Raw genomic sequence first — 17879 nt, 5'->3', positions numbered from 1 at the left:
TACCTATACCACTACACTCATCTTGTAGAATTTTCTATTTCCTTATGTCACTGTTCAATGCCTTTGTCATGATTTTGTTCTTCATCTTCACTGATTTCACGCAATTTGTCCCCTTATTTCAGATGGACTTATTGATCTATCATCTTTTCTAAATCACGGTTCGTCAGGTTAGTTTCACTTTCAAAAAGTTTTTCAAACTTGCATCCTTTTTTTCTCTCACTTAATCCTTTTTTCTACATATTTTTGTATACAAACGTTTTTTGTACATATGTAAGTATATCCATGTATGTTCATGTGATGGGAAAGAGAAAATGTTCAAATTCTGGGAAAATTCTGCGTAGCATGCAAAGCATAAAAGGAAAACATTTGGTATTAATTCTTCTTTAGTTAGTGGGCTTACTAATCCATTTGCCAAGTTATAAACATATATTTTTATTTTTTCAGTTTTTATTTTGACCTTCGTTTGCACGCATTTTCATTCTGTTGCATGTCTATTTTGGTTTGAATGTGGATGCACACATATCTATATACTTAGATGTTTATTGGTGAAAATAATTTGTAATACAAACTTCTGTGATGCACTCTGAATGGTGTCCATACTGAATATTAGATTTGGATCACCAAAGAATAGATTCTGCTCCTAAAAGCCGAATATGAATACTGTTAAGAAATATTGCTGGCTTAACGCTTCTTCCAGGTATACCTGTATACTAGGCCGGGTCGATTTGTGGGAAGGCAAAAAAATCGCCCATTGCTCTGTGAAAATCATATTCTAGGGATCAAAATAAGAAACTTTGCCGAAGGAACCATACCTCTAAAACGAATTCTGATGTCCCCCAATTTGGGTCGAACTTTTTAGTTTCTTTTCTCATGTAAAGGCCAAAAATGGTGATATTTTGAAATGATTGTATGGGGAACCCCCCAGGGGAGTTTCAGGGGGTGTGCCACTGGCATGGGTGGATCAGCCGTCCAAAGTTAGTGGGGGTCGGTCATACATTTGGACTCGATTGGAGCACTCTAAATGGGTCAAAGTGGGATTTTTCGTTCGACCCAAATTGGGGGGCATCAGAATTCGTTTTAGAGGTATGGTTCCTTCGGCAAAGTTTCTTATTTTGATCCCTAGAATACGATTTTCACAGAGCAATCAGCGATTTTTAAATCGACCCGCCCTACTGTATACCTATGAAATGAGACTTTCAGCTATTAGTCCATAGATGTCGCTAGGAGTGTTTTTAAACCTTCCCAAATGTTTTGTTTTTTTTTTCGTCTGTCATCTGTCAACAATATTCAGTTTATTGTTTGTTACGTTTCATACAACAATGCATTTTTTTTTGTGGCTCTTAAAAATGTCGAATTTCGTGCCTTCAAACTACGATTTGCGGATATCGTTGATTTTCTCTAATCAATTGAAGAAAAACGCTTCTGAAGCTCATCAAATGCTTCAGGTGGCATGAAAAATTCCGAAGTGGTGATTTTAGCGTGGAGAACGAGGACCGTGGCCGGCCACCGGAAAAGTTTGAGGACGCCGAATTGCAAGCATTTTTGGTTGAAGATGATGGTCAAACGCAAGAAATGATGGCAGAACAGTTGGGAGTGGCCCAAAAAACCATTTCCAAACGTTTGAATGACATGGGCATGATTTTAAAGGTCGGAAGATGGGTGCCGCATGAACTGACTGAAAGGCAACAAGAGAACCGAAGAACCACTTGTGAAATGCTGCTCCCCCGGTTCAAAAGGAAGTCTTTTTTGTATCGAACCGTTACGGGTGATTAAAACTGGGTGTGTTTCTCCAATCCCAAGCGTAAACGATCGTATGGTCCGCCCGGCCACAAGCCAAAAACAACGGCCAAACCAAATCGCTTCGGCGCAAGGCAATGCTGTGTGTTTTCTGGGATCAGCGTGGTATGATTTGGTACGAGTTGACGGTGCACGCTATCAACGACAATTGGCCGATTTGAACAGCGCTATACACAGAAAAAGCCCAGAATGTGGCGATCGGCGTCACAAAGTAATTTTGCTTGATGACAATGCACCAGCACATCGAACAAGAGCACCCGGGAATTGGTGGAGACATACAATTGAGAACCGATGGTGCGTGCGGCTTACTCACCAGACTTGGCGCCTTCCGATTATTATTTGTTTGCATCGATGGGCTACGCACTCTCCGAGTAGCGCTTCAATTCTCACGAAGACGCCAAAAAATGGCTCGATGATTGGTTTGCGGCCAAAGACGGCCAATTGTTTTGGCGCGGCATCCACAAAATACCTGAGAGATGGGTAAATTCAAAATAAAATTTATTCCTCAAAAACCATATTCCTTCATGGGCCTTCAACGTACTGCCCATCAGCTGCAACGCATCAACGCACTTATCCCAGCGTTTGACCAGCACTCGATACATTTCTGGAACTCTATTTTCGGTATAGCCACCAGTGCCATCTTGAATTTTTTCATTACTTCCTTTCGGCAGTTAAAACGCCGAAGTGGTTGCGCGTAGTGGTTTTCCAACTCGAACAGAAAATATGGCAGCAAACCATATCAGCTGAATTCGATGGCGATTGGATAGTTGGATTCGTTTGGTCAAAATGGTCAATCTTGGCAAAAAATTCACGGACAAGGCCCTGCGCGCCGGTGCGTTATCGGGGCGCAAAATTCACGATTGGTTTTCCCACACATCCTTTCTTTTTTTGGCGAATTGATTTACGTAAACGTCTCATAACAACCAAATCATAATCCTTATTTGTCTGACCTTCGGGGTGTGCAATACTCTCGCAATTCATACAGTGAGCATCGTTTTCTTTTTTGGTCTTAGTTCATTCGGAGCTATCCACTCACACGCCTGATGTTTGGATTGCGTGCCGCACTCATAAACCCACGTCTTGTCGCCAGTGATGATGAGTTTGATGAACATTGGGGCGGATTCAGACCATAAAATCATGATTTTGGTGAGATCAATGCGCTCTCTTTTCTGCATGAACTTGAGGTTTTTTACAACAATATGGCGCAGACCCAAATTCTTAACTACAATATCCCTGACGGATCCATAAGCAATGCTAAAGTCCTCTGCCAGTTCTCTAATTGTTAATTTGCGCGTACTGATCTACTTTTCCTTCACTTTGTTGATGTTTGCATCAGTTTTCGATGTCGAATGTCCATGGCCAGCCACCATGTTTGGCATTCTCGATGTACTTACTATGTACTCTGAAGCGTGCATAGCACTCGTAAACGGTTGTTTTCTTGAGGGTATCATTACCGCAACAGTTTCTGTGTTCAGGCAACGTTGATTGTACACCGCTTGGTTACCTCGTAAAAAATACCTGTACATTAAATTGCTACCTTGGAAGAAGGATTATTGCGCTGTAGAGATTTTAAGGCAGCTTGGATGACAGAATAGGCAGTGATCGATTTTGCTACGACGGATGAGTCCTGTGAAGCTTCTCTTATAGCTATTAGCTCAGCTTGAAAGACGTAGTAGTCCGATAACCGTAGCGATAACTGAACCAAATTCAGGTGTAGCACTTTCATCTTTCCTCAAATATTTCTTAGGTTGGCATGCATTTAGTTTGATTATATTGCAATTAGCCTTGGGGGAAGATCTAATAGAGTCTTAAGAGCTTCGTTCGGGGTTGAAGGAAGCGCTTCCAGAATAAGCGCGGATGTTTTTCTTTGTGTACTTTCTATTTTTCCTTAGATATCACATATATCACACGTAGACGTCGATGGGTCTCACAATCAGAATATACTGTAGCCAGTCTACTATGTGATGTTTTAGAACCCAGTTTTTACATACAGCCTTGTTGCCACAGCAAGGGCAATGACCGCTTCTTTCACCTGTCTTCAATGTTCCGATTCAAATTGAGTTCACGGTCTAGAATAATCGAGTGATACTTTACCTCAGTAGCAAGTGTAAGTATCACCCCAATTAGTGTGAGGGCCTAGAAAGCATTTAATTTATATTTGTTCCTTGAATTATAATTTATTCCAATTTCGGTTTGTGTGGCGTTCACATTCAGTCCACTCTCCTTTAACTAGCTATCCACAATTTAGTGAGTATTTTGTTGGAGCTCGCTTAGAATTTGGAGATGCTTTTCTGATGCCGTTAATGCGATAAGCAGTGGTATTACAGAGGTTTCAGATAAGGTGACTCGCTGTCGTTTGACTTCTTTAACCTGATGCTGTTTTATAAGGACGTACAACTGTGGGCGCATGCCGATGATATTGACATCACCAGCCTTCACAACCGCGCTGTTAGTTCTGCTTCTCCAAACTGGATAAAGAGGCAAAGCGAATGGGTCTGGTGGTAAACGAAGACAAAACGAAGTACCTTCTATCATCAAACAAACAGTCGGCGCACTCGCTAATCGGCACCCACGTCATTGTTGACAGTTATGATATCTAGATTGTAAGAGACTTCGTTTACTTAGGAGCCTGCACTAATATCAATAACAATGTCAGCCTTGAAATCCAATGGAGAGTTTTTCTTACCAACAATTGCTACTTGGGGCTATGTAGGCAATTGAGTAGTAAAGTCCTCTCTCGCCGAACAAAACTAACAGTCACAAGGCGCTCATCATGCCCGTTCTAATGTATGGGGCAGAAGCGTGGGCGATGGCAACATTCGATGAGGCTTCCCTTGGAGTATTGGAGGGAAAGAGGCTGCAACAGATTTTTGGACCTTTGCACGTTGGCGACGGCGATTATTGTATGCGATGGAAAAACGAGAATTATAATTCAGCTGACTCACCACACCCCTACACTATCTAACCCATGGGTACCGAGTCACACACAGCCCTAACCCCTAGAAACCACCCCTACCATACCGCAAGCAGGCTAACCAACCCACTTAACCCTGGAGACAGTGAGCACACTTATGGTGTGAGACAAAATTTTAAGAAAAATAAGACTCAATTCAAGAAAATTAGTAATCGACTATATCATGTCTATGTTATCTCAATCGATTTTCAGGTGTGGGGAAATTTAGAAACATGAACATTTCAAAATGCGATATCTCAGCGAAAAAAAATGATATTTGAGCAAACTCAACGCCATTTGAAAAAAGAATACTTGTGTTTAAAGATGCCATCCTTTAATTTTGGTGAAAGAAAACATCTGCAAGGCTACATAACCTCAAATATGGGCAAAAACGGTGGTTTTTGCACTTTTAGGTTAGGATATCTCAAAAACCAGAGCTGATAAAGCAATTCTGAGGCCAGATTTGGATTCAGCGCATCATAAACCTTCGGAAATACATAGTCTGGTTTCTGGGTCTGAATGTTGGTTAAATTTTGTCGGCCTGTGTTATGAGAGTTGTGGCGACATCGCTTTGTTAAATTCGGCCAATGAAGAAGAATAATAATAAGAATCCAGTAAATATAGTCGTCAAGCTCACTGTTAACAGTGACTTAAATAAGGAAAGAATAAATACAATAAAAACAAAATTGGATGATTAATTTACTCTAAATAATATTTTTTACAAGTAATGCATTTAATTTCTTATTGTGCAAATGATTTGTATTACAGACTTTCGTCTTTTCGCATTTTAACATTTTAAGATTCTACAAAAGTTCGTGCTTTCTATATTAATTTGTTCACAAATTTCCATTTTACCATCGCTCTTTTTTTCATTTATTTGCAGACAATGAGATGCGCGACCTGAGTGTCACATTCTACGGTAGCGGCGCCACCCACAAACTCCGATTAAGCCTCACCACCCTCTCATGTACGACCTTAGTTTTAGCAAAACTCATCAAATGCTTTTGGGCCTAAATATGGCCGCAGAGCTGAGCTGAGCTGGTGTAGAGTCTAAACAAGTGACTCTTGAGTAGAAATTTTACTAAATACTTCGTTCAAAGGACAAAGTTGATATTATGCAATCACAGAGTACTTTTATAAAGCCAAAGGAAAGCAGAGTAGAATGCGAAGAGCATAAAGTAATGAACATTAAAATTTGGTAAGAAATATGTTTAATATTTAAGCTAAAGGAAATATTATATAATCTTATTTACCTATCAAGTGCTTACGTTTGTGATTTTTCCATTGATGAACTGATTTGTATTCATAAAAAATTAGATAATAGCGCGCACGGCGAACGATGGTCTATATATTTATTTTTTTTATTTTAGTAACTAAGGATTTCATGTATGGCCTAAGTTTCTTTGTAAGAGAGAGTAAGTCAAGGCATAATGTCACAGACTTCTAGACTATCGGCATGCAAATGTATAGGTGTGAGAATATTATTTGATGAGATATCATTTGAAATTATTTGTTATGCTTGTATTCTCAAAATATTTAATATGAAAACCAAAATTGTTGTAAATGCGTTGCGCTGCTTGATGGATGGAGAGTGATCGATGTGAAAAAGACAGAACCTCAACTGTAAATAATAAGAGAATTTTTATCTTAAACTCATACTCTTAGGCTAATTGAAAATAAAAGAAAAAACCAACAAAAAAACAAACAAAAAAAAAACCAAAAACAAACACAAAAACAAACGAAGATTGGCGACGCCTTGCATAGGCTGAGAGTTTAATAGCAACAATGCAAATGCGTTCGCTCTATTCGGAATAGTATCAAACACATGGAAACAAATGGGTGCATACACATTTGTGTGATGCTGTTTGAGAACGGAATGCACACACACACACACACGCAGCCAAACAAAAAGGCAACTCAATATTCAACTGTAGTACGTAATGAAATAGTGAAAGAGAAGACATTATTTGTGAGTAAATTTAATAGTAAAAATTTAAATTAATTTAATATTAGTGCAAATTAAAAATAAAAAGTGAAGAAGGAAGAATAAAAAATAAAAAATTATAAATAAAAATAAGAAATAAAATAAAATAAAAAATAAAATAACAACTAAGAAAACATAAAACATAAAAACCAATAAAAAAAACACCCACAAACGATAGCAAACGTATGTATGTATATGCTTATAGGCTAATGCACTCAGAGATATGTATGTAGATATGTGCATTTAACATATGTATATCGTACATATTAATATACTCTATTAAATTAATCAATCGCACATTCAAGTATTGAAATTTAGTAAAAAAAAATTAAGTTTGGCAAACTTTAATCATTTTTTTTATCATTTTGGGTAAAGCAAATGCCAAGATCAAGGCCAAGGCCAAGCGCGAATACTAACAATTTGATGCAAAGAAAAAATTGTCAGCTAAGAGCAGCTAAAAATTACAAATAAAATTAAAGTGAATAAATATTATGTAACTAATAATTGCTTGCGGCCATACATACATAGACAATTTTTAAGCTTTTTGCTATTTAACTTATAAGCAACTATGTAATACGTACGTGCATATATACTTACATATATAGATAATTTTAAAACATAAAATCAGGCATCTAGAAATTCAAAATTTATTAAATTCTAAGGTATGTATGTGCGCTCATATGTATTGGTACGCGTATTGGTATAAAAACAAAAACAAAAAAATAAATAAACACAAAAACCAAGCAACAAAAGTATATCGAAGTATACCGAATGCCACAAATCAGAGTAAAAGAAGCCATAAAAGCTGAAAAGTTTTTCGTATAGTACTTTTTTTTTTTAAATTGTAACTTTTCACAACACTCACTGGAGAATCGTAGGTTGCACCTTAATTTATATTCTATTATATTCTTTTCAATACATAAGTAATTTGCCGGAGCTGTAACGGGACTCAGGTCTAAGGTAGGGCTCGCTGGTCTGTAAAAAGGTCTCATTTAAACCTCTAGAGCTTATTGTGTTGCCAGAGTTGTGTATCTGGAGTCAAAGAGCTTTAGGAGTCGGAGTTGCAATAGAAGCGCTGTGTCATATAAATAATTTGCATATTTCCAATAAACGCAAAAATACACATTCGCCACTTTTGCGCAAATTTGGAGGACTTGAATAAGTGCCCATACAATAGTTTTGAAATATACGAAAAAATTGCACCTACAGGGTGGCTGATGAATTTTGCTACATTAAGAAACTCAAATAACTTTTTTTTTAGTGTATGGAATTCATTTATTTTTTTTCAAGTTTAGTTTAGTTTTAAAAATAATTGAATTTAAATGCCCCCCATGCTCGTTGACACAAGTGCGGCATCTTAGTAAAAAGTTGTTCATTGCTGCTTTGAGAGTTGCGACAGGAATAGCCGCAATTGTTGCCCGAATGGATTGTTTTAGTTCATCCAAATTTGTTGGCTTTGTTTTATAAACTTCTTGTTTACATAAACCCCACAAGAAAAAGTCAGGTGCAGTAAGGTCAGGCGACCTGGGGGGCCAACGAAATTCGGAGTTTCTTGAAATCAGTTTATTGGGAAATTTTCGTCGCAACTCTATCATAACAGTCTGGGCTATGTGAGACGTTGCCCCATCTTGTTGAAACCACACAGAGTTGAAAGGAATTCTCTTTCGGCGTAGTTCTGGATAGAAAAATTCTTGCAGCATTTTCAAATAACGGTCTCCAGTAACCGTAACGGTGTGACCATTTTCTTCAAAAAAATAAGGCCCGACAATACAGCGTGAAGAAACCGCACACCACACTGTCACGCGAAGAGGATGCAATTCCGTCTCGTGGAGTATCTGTGGGTTAGAAGTATCCATATTCGACAATTTTGTTTGTTCACATTGCCGTTTAAATCGAAATGGGTCTCATCAGACATGAAAAGGCAGTTTAACATGTTCTGGTCTTCTTCCACCATTTGCAGGATCTTCTGGCAAAATTCCAAGCGAATCGGCAAGTCTGCTGCATTCAGTTTGTTAACCATTTGAATTTTGTAGGGAAATAAGTCTAAATCTTTGTGCTTTATTGTTTGCAAAGACTGTCGGCTGACACCAAGTTGAGCAGATAAGCTTCTTGTTGAAACCCTTGGATTGCTTTGTATAGCTGCAGCTACAGCAGCGATCGTTTCCTCCATCCGAACTGGTGGGTTTCGATGATAAGGCCTTCTTGCGACTGTTCCTTGCTCAGCAAAATTATTCACCAGTCTCATTATGGTCCATCTGCTCGGGGGATCGCCGCCAAACATCCGCCTGTACTCTCTCTGTACCAAAACTACGGACTCCAGTGCGTGATAGCGGCGGACTATCCACATTCTTGTTTGCGTGTCCCAGTTATCCATTTTAATAAATTTTAAAGATCAATCTGCAAATTGAAACCAAAATGGAACAGATAACTTAAAAAGAAAAAAAGTTATTCAATTTTTTTTGGTAGCGGCTTTCATCAGCCACCCTGTATTTAGCAAATACTCAACTATAATATACTGACACAAATTTTTCCTAAAAAATCCTAAAAATTACAATTGTTATTAATATTAATGCAATGACGTCATAAAAAACTGATGCACACTGGTGTCCACGATACAGCGGTGAAAAATCATCTGAAAGCAAAAAAGCAAACAAATTCTTAATCTATACATCAATGGTTATCGTCGTACGTGGCGGTTTTTTTTATTTTTATTATTTTTTTTAAATGGTGCAGGTTTAAAAATGAGTTTGTGTTTTTACCCTTTTTTTGTTTTTGAAAGGCTTGAAAAACTATTTATTAATTTTTGGAATTTTAAAAAACGGCTATGCACGACTGTAGCCAATACATTTACAAAAGTTCAAAAAAAATATTTAAATCGGTTCATAAGTCTTCAAGAAATCGGGGCCACCGTGTTCAGAAAAGTCGTCTTGAGAAAAAAGCATTTAAAGTTTTCATTGGACGTCGTATGATAACTCACTACCTGCACTTATTGTATTGGGTATAACTTCATCAATTTTCAAGATTTTAAGTTATCATTTTTTTCACATATTTTTGAATACATCTACTTTAAGGGGTTACATGGGTTTCGTCGGATAAAAAAGACCTATTTTCAATATTTTTTTTCTATTTAAAAAAATATTTATTTAATTCAAACTTTTTTCTGTCTTATAGATACATATTTAAAAAAAAATTTCTGAAATTTTCAAAAAAAAAAAAAAAAATTAAAACTCCTCCATTGTGACGTCAATCCTGGTGACCCCTCGAAAAAAAGGTGCGTCCGCGTTGTCAGCATAACTCCTGACAGGCTCATCAAAAATGAAAAAACAAAAATAAATGTTTTAGTTAAGACCATAAACTCGTGCTTGAAGGAAGGAAAGAAAAAAAAGTAAAAATTTGAGTTTTGGCAGACATTTCTCCAAAAAATTTCGGTCAATTAATTATTCGGATCGACTTGAAAATTTAGGATAATATTCCTGAGATGTTGTAGAAATTAATTTGCCAAAAAAAAATAAATCGATTTTTTGAACAAACAAAACCCATGTAACCCCTTAAAAAAATCCAAAAAAAAAAAAACGATTTTTTCGAAAAATCACAGTGGTGTTCCCCCTTAAGTAGAACCTGGTTAAGGGTTAAGAATTGGTCCACTTTAGATAAAATTTGGGCTGATATATTGTTCTCTGTCTCACTTTCTAGATGGGCTACACCATCTGAATAAGTTGGTTCGCCCAGGTTTGCTATTCGCTTTTGTGACGCTCTTGGTTCTGCTGCTACTTTTGGTAATGTTGATGCTCGACATGTTAATGAAGTTGTTGTTGCCGTTGTTTATATAACGAGGTTTTTACAACTCCTAGGCAACTTGACACCCCCTGTAGTTTGCTGCATGGTTTTGTCCACAATTGCAGCATTTTGGTAGTTCTTTATCTGGCTTTTTGCATTCTATTCTTGCATAATCACCAGCGCATTTAACGCATTCTGGCGGGTTGCAGCAATATCAGTAATTTTTAGTTTGCAAAAGCCCTGGCAGGTTTTGCATCGAGGGATTAGCTAGTATTCTTTTAATTTCATCAATCATTTTATTCAACTGGTTCAAAGCGCAATGTAAACATATTTAGGACTCTAGACTAACTTCCACTTTAGCTTTTTATATGCATTTTTGGCTCTTAAAGCCTGAATTTTCAAGCCTGCAATAATATCTTCTGGCTGACCAGAGTGGTGTTTCATCTTTGACCACTACTCTTATTTGTCTTGTTTGCTTGCTTTCGTAAGAATGTCATAGTAATATTATCTTTAGGTGTCTTAAGTGAAGGCGTTGGCGGCTTATCTTAGCATTTGTTAATATTTTTGGCGGTTGTGGAAGCTCAAGGAACTTAAGTTGTCCTTTTTGTAATGGCGGCTTCTGGCGATGATTTAAATTCTCTTTTCTTATTTGCTCTCTTACATAGATTGTGAACCACTCCAATTTCTCTTTCAAGTACCTCTTCATTAGTGTGATACTCAACGTCAGTGGTGTTGGGCACAACTCATGATAGACAGAGTAATGAGATGACGCCTATCGTGGTGCCGTTACTTTGCGCTCAGCGAATTTGACAATGAGTTACGTCGTATTATCACGAGTAAGGCCTGATTACCATTTTCGTAACTTTATTTAGAATTTTTTTTTGTTATTTAGCTTTGGAGTCTTAATTCTTTCTTCTTTTTTTTTAAATGTAATGCTTATAATTTTGCAAAATATAAATTTTTTTTTAAATTAGTTCAGTAATTCACTCAGTTTTATTTAGCTTTACGTCTTTAAACATCTGGTCGCATTGCCGCGATTGCAGTTGTTGTTGGTGTTCTTCTGCTTTCAGCAGTCAAATTTCTCTCTCGCTACTGCAGTGTTGCCTAGCTTTGGATATAACAACGCACTAAAAATCCGATTTAAAGAAAATAAAATACCAAATTTTTATTGAATCACTTAAAGAACTTTGTATGCGTGACAAATTGTCTTTAAAATGTGCGTGTTTTTTTTAATAAATGTGTTATGGTTGTGTACAATTTAATTAACGACTTTTTTGTTAAGAGAAACTCTTTTGCTAAGGTAACGCCATTTTTGCCATATTTCAGATAACGTAACACGATAAGGTACTCTTTTTCTAAAAATTATTTTTTTTATGGTTTTTTCAGTATTTTCTGGTATTTTGTTGCTTATTTTTATTGTGAATACACCTCTTGAATCCCTATATCCCACTTAGGATTGCCGACTGGACGAAACGATTACAGCTCTATGGTTTTAGTAATTCTCATTCAGTAAATTCAAATGCTTTTTAAAATGTGTAAAAAGGTTTTCAATGTTAAGAAGAGTTGAGAGAGGGACATCTAATATTCTTGCATAACCTTAAAAGGGGCAAACAATGAAATTTACACTTTCAAAATATCAAATTTTATAAGAACCAGCAAATTTGCTTTAGCACTAAAAGCTTCTCAGAGTGACCTCTTTTAACATTCTTTTGTTTGATAATAAAGTTTGGCTGTCCGAGAAAATATTTGCGTTATTGACTGTGAGTGGGCATGTGACTAGCCAATCAGCTGCTTCTTTGATTGCGGCTATCTCTGCTTGGGACACACGGCAGTGGGCCGGGGAGCTCTTCACAAAATACTCCTCCACCAACCTTTCCTTCCAACTTCCATCCTACCGTGAACAAATTTACCATGCCCTGCCTCCGAGTGTAGCCCCCAGTCAACTCTTCCCTTGATGGAATGAGAGTGGAGAATATTCCGCTTGGACTACGCGAGGTTGTATATTGACCCCAACTTAATCCAATTAACTTTTTGCAAGCGTAAAGTGCTTCGATGGCTCTTTTTACTCTACATATCTTCGACATTTGACTTCTATCTGAGTTGTCTGTCTAATATTAGACCTGACTACCCTGAGTGACGTACCATCTATCACCAGAGGAGTTGTTTCTGGAACTCTGTGTTTAATAGTAAATGAGATGAGTTCAATTTTTTTAAGGTTGACGCTTAGCTCATTTGCTTTTGACCAGTTTTCAATTCTGTTTAGTAAATATTGCCTGATTTCACAAAGTGTATTTTGAAATTTCCCTCTTGGCTAATGGTTAATGGTAGTAAAGGGGTAAGGGCCTTTAGCACTGCGACCATATTGATCTATTGTGCACCTTATGCTGTCTATTGACTGTTAAGTCCCTTCTAAGGGAGTGATTGTAGGTCTTCATCTATAAGCATGAACTTTTTTAAAAACTTTTTCCTTCTATGCATCAACGCCAAACATTTGATGATGATATGTTCTATAGACTCCTCATCTTCGCAGCAAAATCTGCAGGTGCTGGTGTTAGTTATGCCTAATTTATGTAAGTGTGTGTTGCGGGTGAAGTGACCCGTGAGGGCGCCTGTGAGAGTGCGAATGCTCTTTTTGTTTAATGTGCGGGCCATATTAGCTCTTTTAGCATTGAAACTTAAGAACTTTTTGGAGTGTCTAAGACCCTGCTGAATTAATAGACTTTTCGCCCAGTATTTTACTTTTTGTTTTAGGCTGTTTTTGTTGAATCCGAACATAGGACTAGGTCCGATGAAATTTACATCTGCCCTTTTTTGGCTTGAAAGTCTGCCTTTTCGTTGTCGTCATATCCCTCATGTCCTGGTACCCAAATTAATGAGACATTGTTTTTGGATGCCAAGTTATTGAGTGCCTTGTGGCATTCTAAGAGAGTTCTTGAGTTTTAAGTATAGCTGTCTAAAGCTTTTTGAACTGATTGGCTGTCCGAGAGTATTCTAATCTTTACTCTCTTGTGGTTTCTATGTTGCATGATGTTTGCTGCTTCCATTATTGCGTATAATTCCGCTTGGAAGATGGTGGGAGTGAATGATTTTTGGATTATGGGCCCCACTACTCCTGCTCCTACACCATAAGGTGTTTTTGAGCCATCAGTGTACCATTTTTGTGAATCATCATTCATCTATTTTGGGTTTGTTTTCCACTCGTTCCTCTCAGGAAAGGTAACTGTGTATCCTTTTGTGAAACAGAGGGTTGGGTCAATGTGGTCTGAAACTTGAGCTATGCTTATGGTGTTTTTGACTTTATTTAGGATACTTAGGTGACCGGTGAGGTTGCCTAATTTGAAATTTTCTTTCATGTGTAGCATGAGTGCTTGCGTAGCTGCTTCCTCTTGGATTGCTATATGAAGTGGCGGAAGATTAAGGAGTGCTTCCATTCCAGCTGTTGGGACAGTTCTCATAGTCCCTGTGATGCATAGGCAAGCAAGCCTTTGTACTTTTCCCAGTTAGGTTACCGCTGTTTCTTGAACAGAAAACATTTTGAAGAATTTCCCTTTTAGTGCAATCGCTACTTCGTCCGCGTAAGCACCAAACTTTTATATTTGATGGATTAAAATATAATTCACTTAATACAAATTTAAATACTTAATTTGGAAATGAAATTGTATCCAAACTGCAATGTCATCTATGCAGTAAAGGGTTCGTTTTATATATAAATTTTTTACTAAGGGCCTCGTTTCATTATTTGACATGGAAATTTACAATCTTAAAATACACCAAAAAATTTGTGAACAACAAAGTAAGTGAACAGTTTGAAACCACCAAAAATATTATATATAATTACAATTTCATATACATATACATATAAGTATTAATATATGTAAAACAGAAAACTATGGGAAAAGGTTCAATATAAATCATGAATAGAGAAATGTGTCGCTTAGTGTAAAGGCTGTTTCGGAAGCAACAGAGCGGGTGCGCAAAGGCAAACTTGAAATTTTCATTATAGTAAATATAACTGTATATCTATGTAATATGTACAGGGTGTTACCGTTTCGACTTTGCTTTCAAACAGGCAGCGTATGTAAGTCTAATACAAACAAAAAGGAAAAAAAAATTATAATATTAATGAAAAATAAAACTAAGGCAAGGCGAGCCACAAAAATACAACACTGCTCTCCAAATGTTAACCAATTTTCAATACTCACGCAATTTTTTCAATACTGCACTGAAAATGTTTTCTATTTTTACAAACACAAATCGCAATGCAGCTGATGCAAATAATTCAGATATTACAAATACAAATACAAACCCAAATACAGTTTCTGATAAACGACACCCTGTTGTACTTGTAAATGAAATGCCAAGCAGTACTTTATAATTACATGCATACATATTATTATAATTACTAGGTATGGTATGATGAAAAACAAATTCAATTTAACAAAACATTCGCATACAGAAAGAAAAAAAAATTAAATGAACGAAATATGAAAACATAATTGAAAAAATTGAAAAACTGCAAGTAATTAATTATGTATTTAAAAAAACAATGTATCTACAATACAATACAATGTGAGATTCAAGCAAAAACAAAATAAAACAAACAAAAAAAAAACGAATTAAACAAAAACAAAAGCAAAAACTATTGAAATTGGGATACATTAAATAATTTAGGAAAAAGAAACGAATGAAAAATTATGATAACCACATTTTATGGGAGCTTAATCATAATCCCTCATAGAAAAAGACGCACATACACACACACACACACACACACACACACTCATACATATACAAAACTAATGTATACTAAATTATAAGCAGATGTATAAGCATTTACTGTTGTGTGGCAATTTAGATGCATATGTACAAGTAATGCGTGCGCATTCAGGTACATACATGCACACATACATACATACATTCACTTACACCAACACATGCAACATTAAGTTGGCAAGCAAATACTTACAGCAGATGGAAATAGGAAAGAGCGTGAGCGGAAAATGTAAGCCATGTAAAGAACTAACTATACAAAAACAACAACTAAGTACACACATACATACAAGCATATAATACCACTCCATGGACTTAAAATGAAGCAATGTGAATTTAAGAGCAAAAACCGATGCGATTTTTTTAGGTAAATTTCTTTAGCATATGGAAAAAAAGCAACCAAAATAATAGCATCAGTATTCGCTCTAATTGTTGGCTACTTAAGTAGGCCATTCACTAATGTAAATTTACAGACAAAACACAGTTTACGCATACATATGCGAATTCGCATTAAATCAACACACACACACCCACACACACACAGCATCATATTCATCACATGACTAATGAAACGAAAGCCTTAAACTAAATGCGTACATGCCTAGGTGGGTATGTATGCACTTGTACCTAGCACACCTCCTCTCCTCCTACAGACAGAGATCACTACCGCAATCATACAGCCACTTCCAATACACAAAGCAAACATACAGACACAATTCTCAGCAAGTAAAGCTAAAAGTATTTATATGCTGCTCATTGTCTAGCAACAATTGTTCATACACACATACACACACACACTCATCTGCACTTCGAAATGGGCTTCTAATATATTTACACATCCACATCCACATGTAATTGTAATTCATTGTAACAATCGCATGTATACATATGTATGTGTGAGTATTTATATGTATTTATCTCAATATATGATTTGTGTTTTATTTGATAAGCCAATGGATTACAGCTGATTTTATAATTAATTTGCTTTATAGTAAATGTATTTGTGAGAAAAATCCCCAAAAATAAAACTATAAGTGAAAATATATGCAGAAAATCTTAACATACATACATACATACAACTAAATATTTGTTTATTTTGTAAAATTTTTAAAAACTACAAATAAAGTCGATATTATCATTATAAATGTAAATTAATGAGTGAAATTGTTGTTATTATTTACTTATGTGGCAGCTATTGGTAATAGGAAATTGAAAAGTGTAAGTATGTATATATACAGGTATGCTAAGTATGTATTTCAACATATATAAAAGTTTATGCATACTTTGTGGATTTCAAAGCGGCTTTCGACAAGGTGCCCAGGAGGCCATCAATTTATAAACTTCGTCAGATGGGATTATCCAACAAAATAGCAAATCCGATTGCAAATATACATATATTCGAATGCGAGAACAGCATTTTGGACAGGAAGGGAAGTATCAGATTAGTTTGAAACCTGTTTAGGCGTGAAACAAGGCTGTCCGTTATCACCTTTGCTCTTTGCATATTATACCTGAACGATCTACATGACTGTTTGAAAGGTGGTCTACGGATTGATAGAATAAATGTACGCCTTCTTCTATTTATATGCTGTTAATATTGTTCGCTTGGCGGATAATCCTAATGTCGTGCAATCTATGATTAAAAACCTAGAAATATCAGGTCAGTCCATAAATGCGTGCGTATTTTACCCATAATTTCACTTTTGAACAATTTTTGCATACAAAAATCATTCGCGGAATATAACGGAACTATTTAGATTTTCTTTGATATATTGCGCATTCAACAAGTGATTTTAATCGCGGATAGAAGCACGTGTTGTTAAAAAATAAAATGGAATTTTCGAACGCGTATAAGAGGCATATTTTGTATTTTTTTTTATAAAAGTGGCAAAAATGCAACAACTGCTGCTGCAGAAATAAACACTGCTCACGGAGAGGATACCGTGAGTGTAAGGACTGCGCAAAAGTGGTTTTCAAATTTCCGAAGTGGTAACTGCGACGTGGAGGATGCCCCGCGCGCTGGTCGTCCTGAAGTCTTTAACTCCGATGCCTTGCTCGAACTCGTGGAAGCTGAGCCAAATTCGACTGTCGATATGATAGCTCAGAGGTTAAATTCATCGCATGGAAAAGTTCACAGGCACCTGGTTCAGTTGGGAAAGATTTCAAAGCTGGGAAAATGGGTTCCGCAAAGACTTTCCGTCGCCAACCTTCAGCAGAGAGTGAATGTGTGTTCTCAGCTGCTGCAACGGCCGCAACGGCAAAAGGGATATCGAATCGTTTTTTGGCTCCAAGGACAAAAAATGTTTTTAAGCAGGGATTTAAAAATTTGCCTAAACGTTGGGAAGACATTGTAAGTAATGAAGAAAAATATATTATTGATTCATAAATACTTTAAACATCTTTTTTATTAATTTTAAAGCCACATTTAAAAAACGCACGAACTTATGTACTGACCTGATATATTGCTCTGAGTGAAACATGTAAGTAAATTTAAAGAAATCTGAGAGGATCGTCCTTAGAAATGGTGGTCAACTAGCCAAGGCAGAAAAATGGTGGTACAAAGGCGAGGAAATACATAAAAGTGGTAGCAGAATATAA

General features: G+C 36.4%; 1 protein-coding gene across 1 annotated transcript in view; it reads left to right on the top strand.

Annotated features, from left to right (window-relative positions):
* The window catches only part of LOC128854986 (lachesin), a 249911-nt gene extending 233475 nt beyond the window's left edge, over positions 1–16436 (top strand). Inside the window, exons 10-11 of the mRNA XM_054089525.1 lie at positions 123–167; positions 5634–16436. Coding sequence (XP_053945500.1) covers positions 123–167; positions 5634–5764 — 176 coding nt within the window. The 3' untranslated portion in view covers positions 5765–16436. The remainder of the gene's footprint in view (positions 1–122; positions 168–5633) is intronic.
* The last annotated feature ends 1443 nt before the right edge of the window (positions 16437–17879 follow it).

This window comes from Anastrepha ludens, chromosome 2 (assembly GCF_028408465.1).
Source record: "Anastrepha ludens isolate Willacy chromosome 2, idAnaLude1.1, whole genome shotgun sequence".
Taxonomy (NCBI): domain Eukaryota; kingdom Metazoa; phylum Arthropoda; class Insecta; order Diptera; family Tephritidae; genus Anastrepha; species Anastrepha ludens.
Note: the sequence above shows the minus strand (reverse complement) of the source record. Positions and strands in the feature narration are given on the sequence as shown.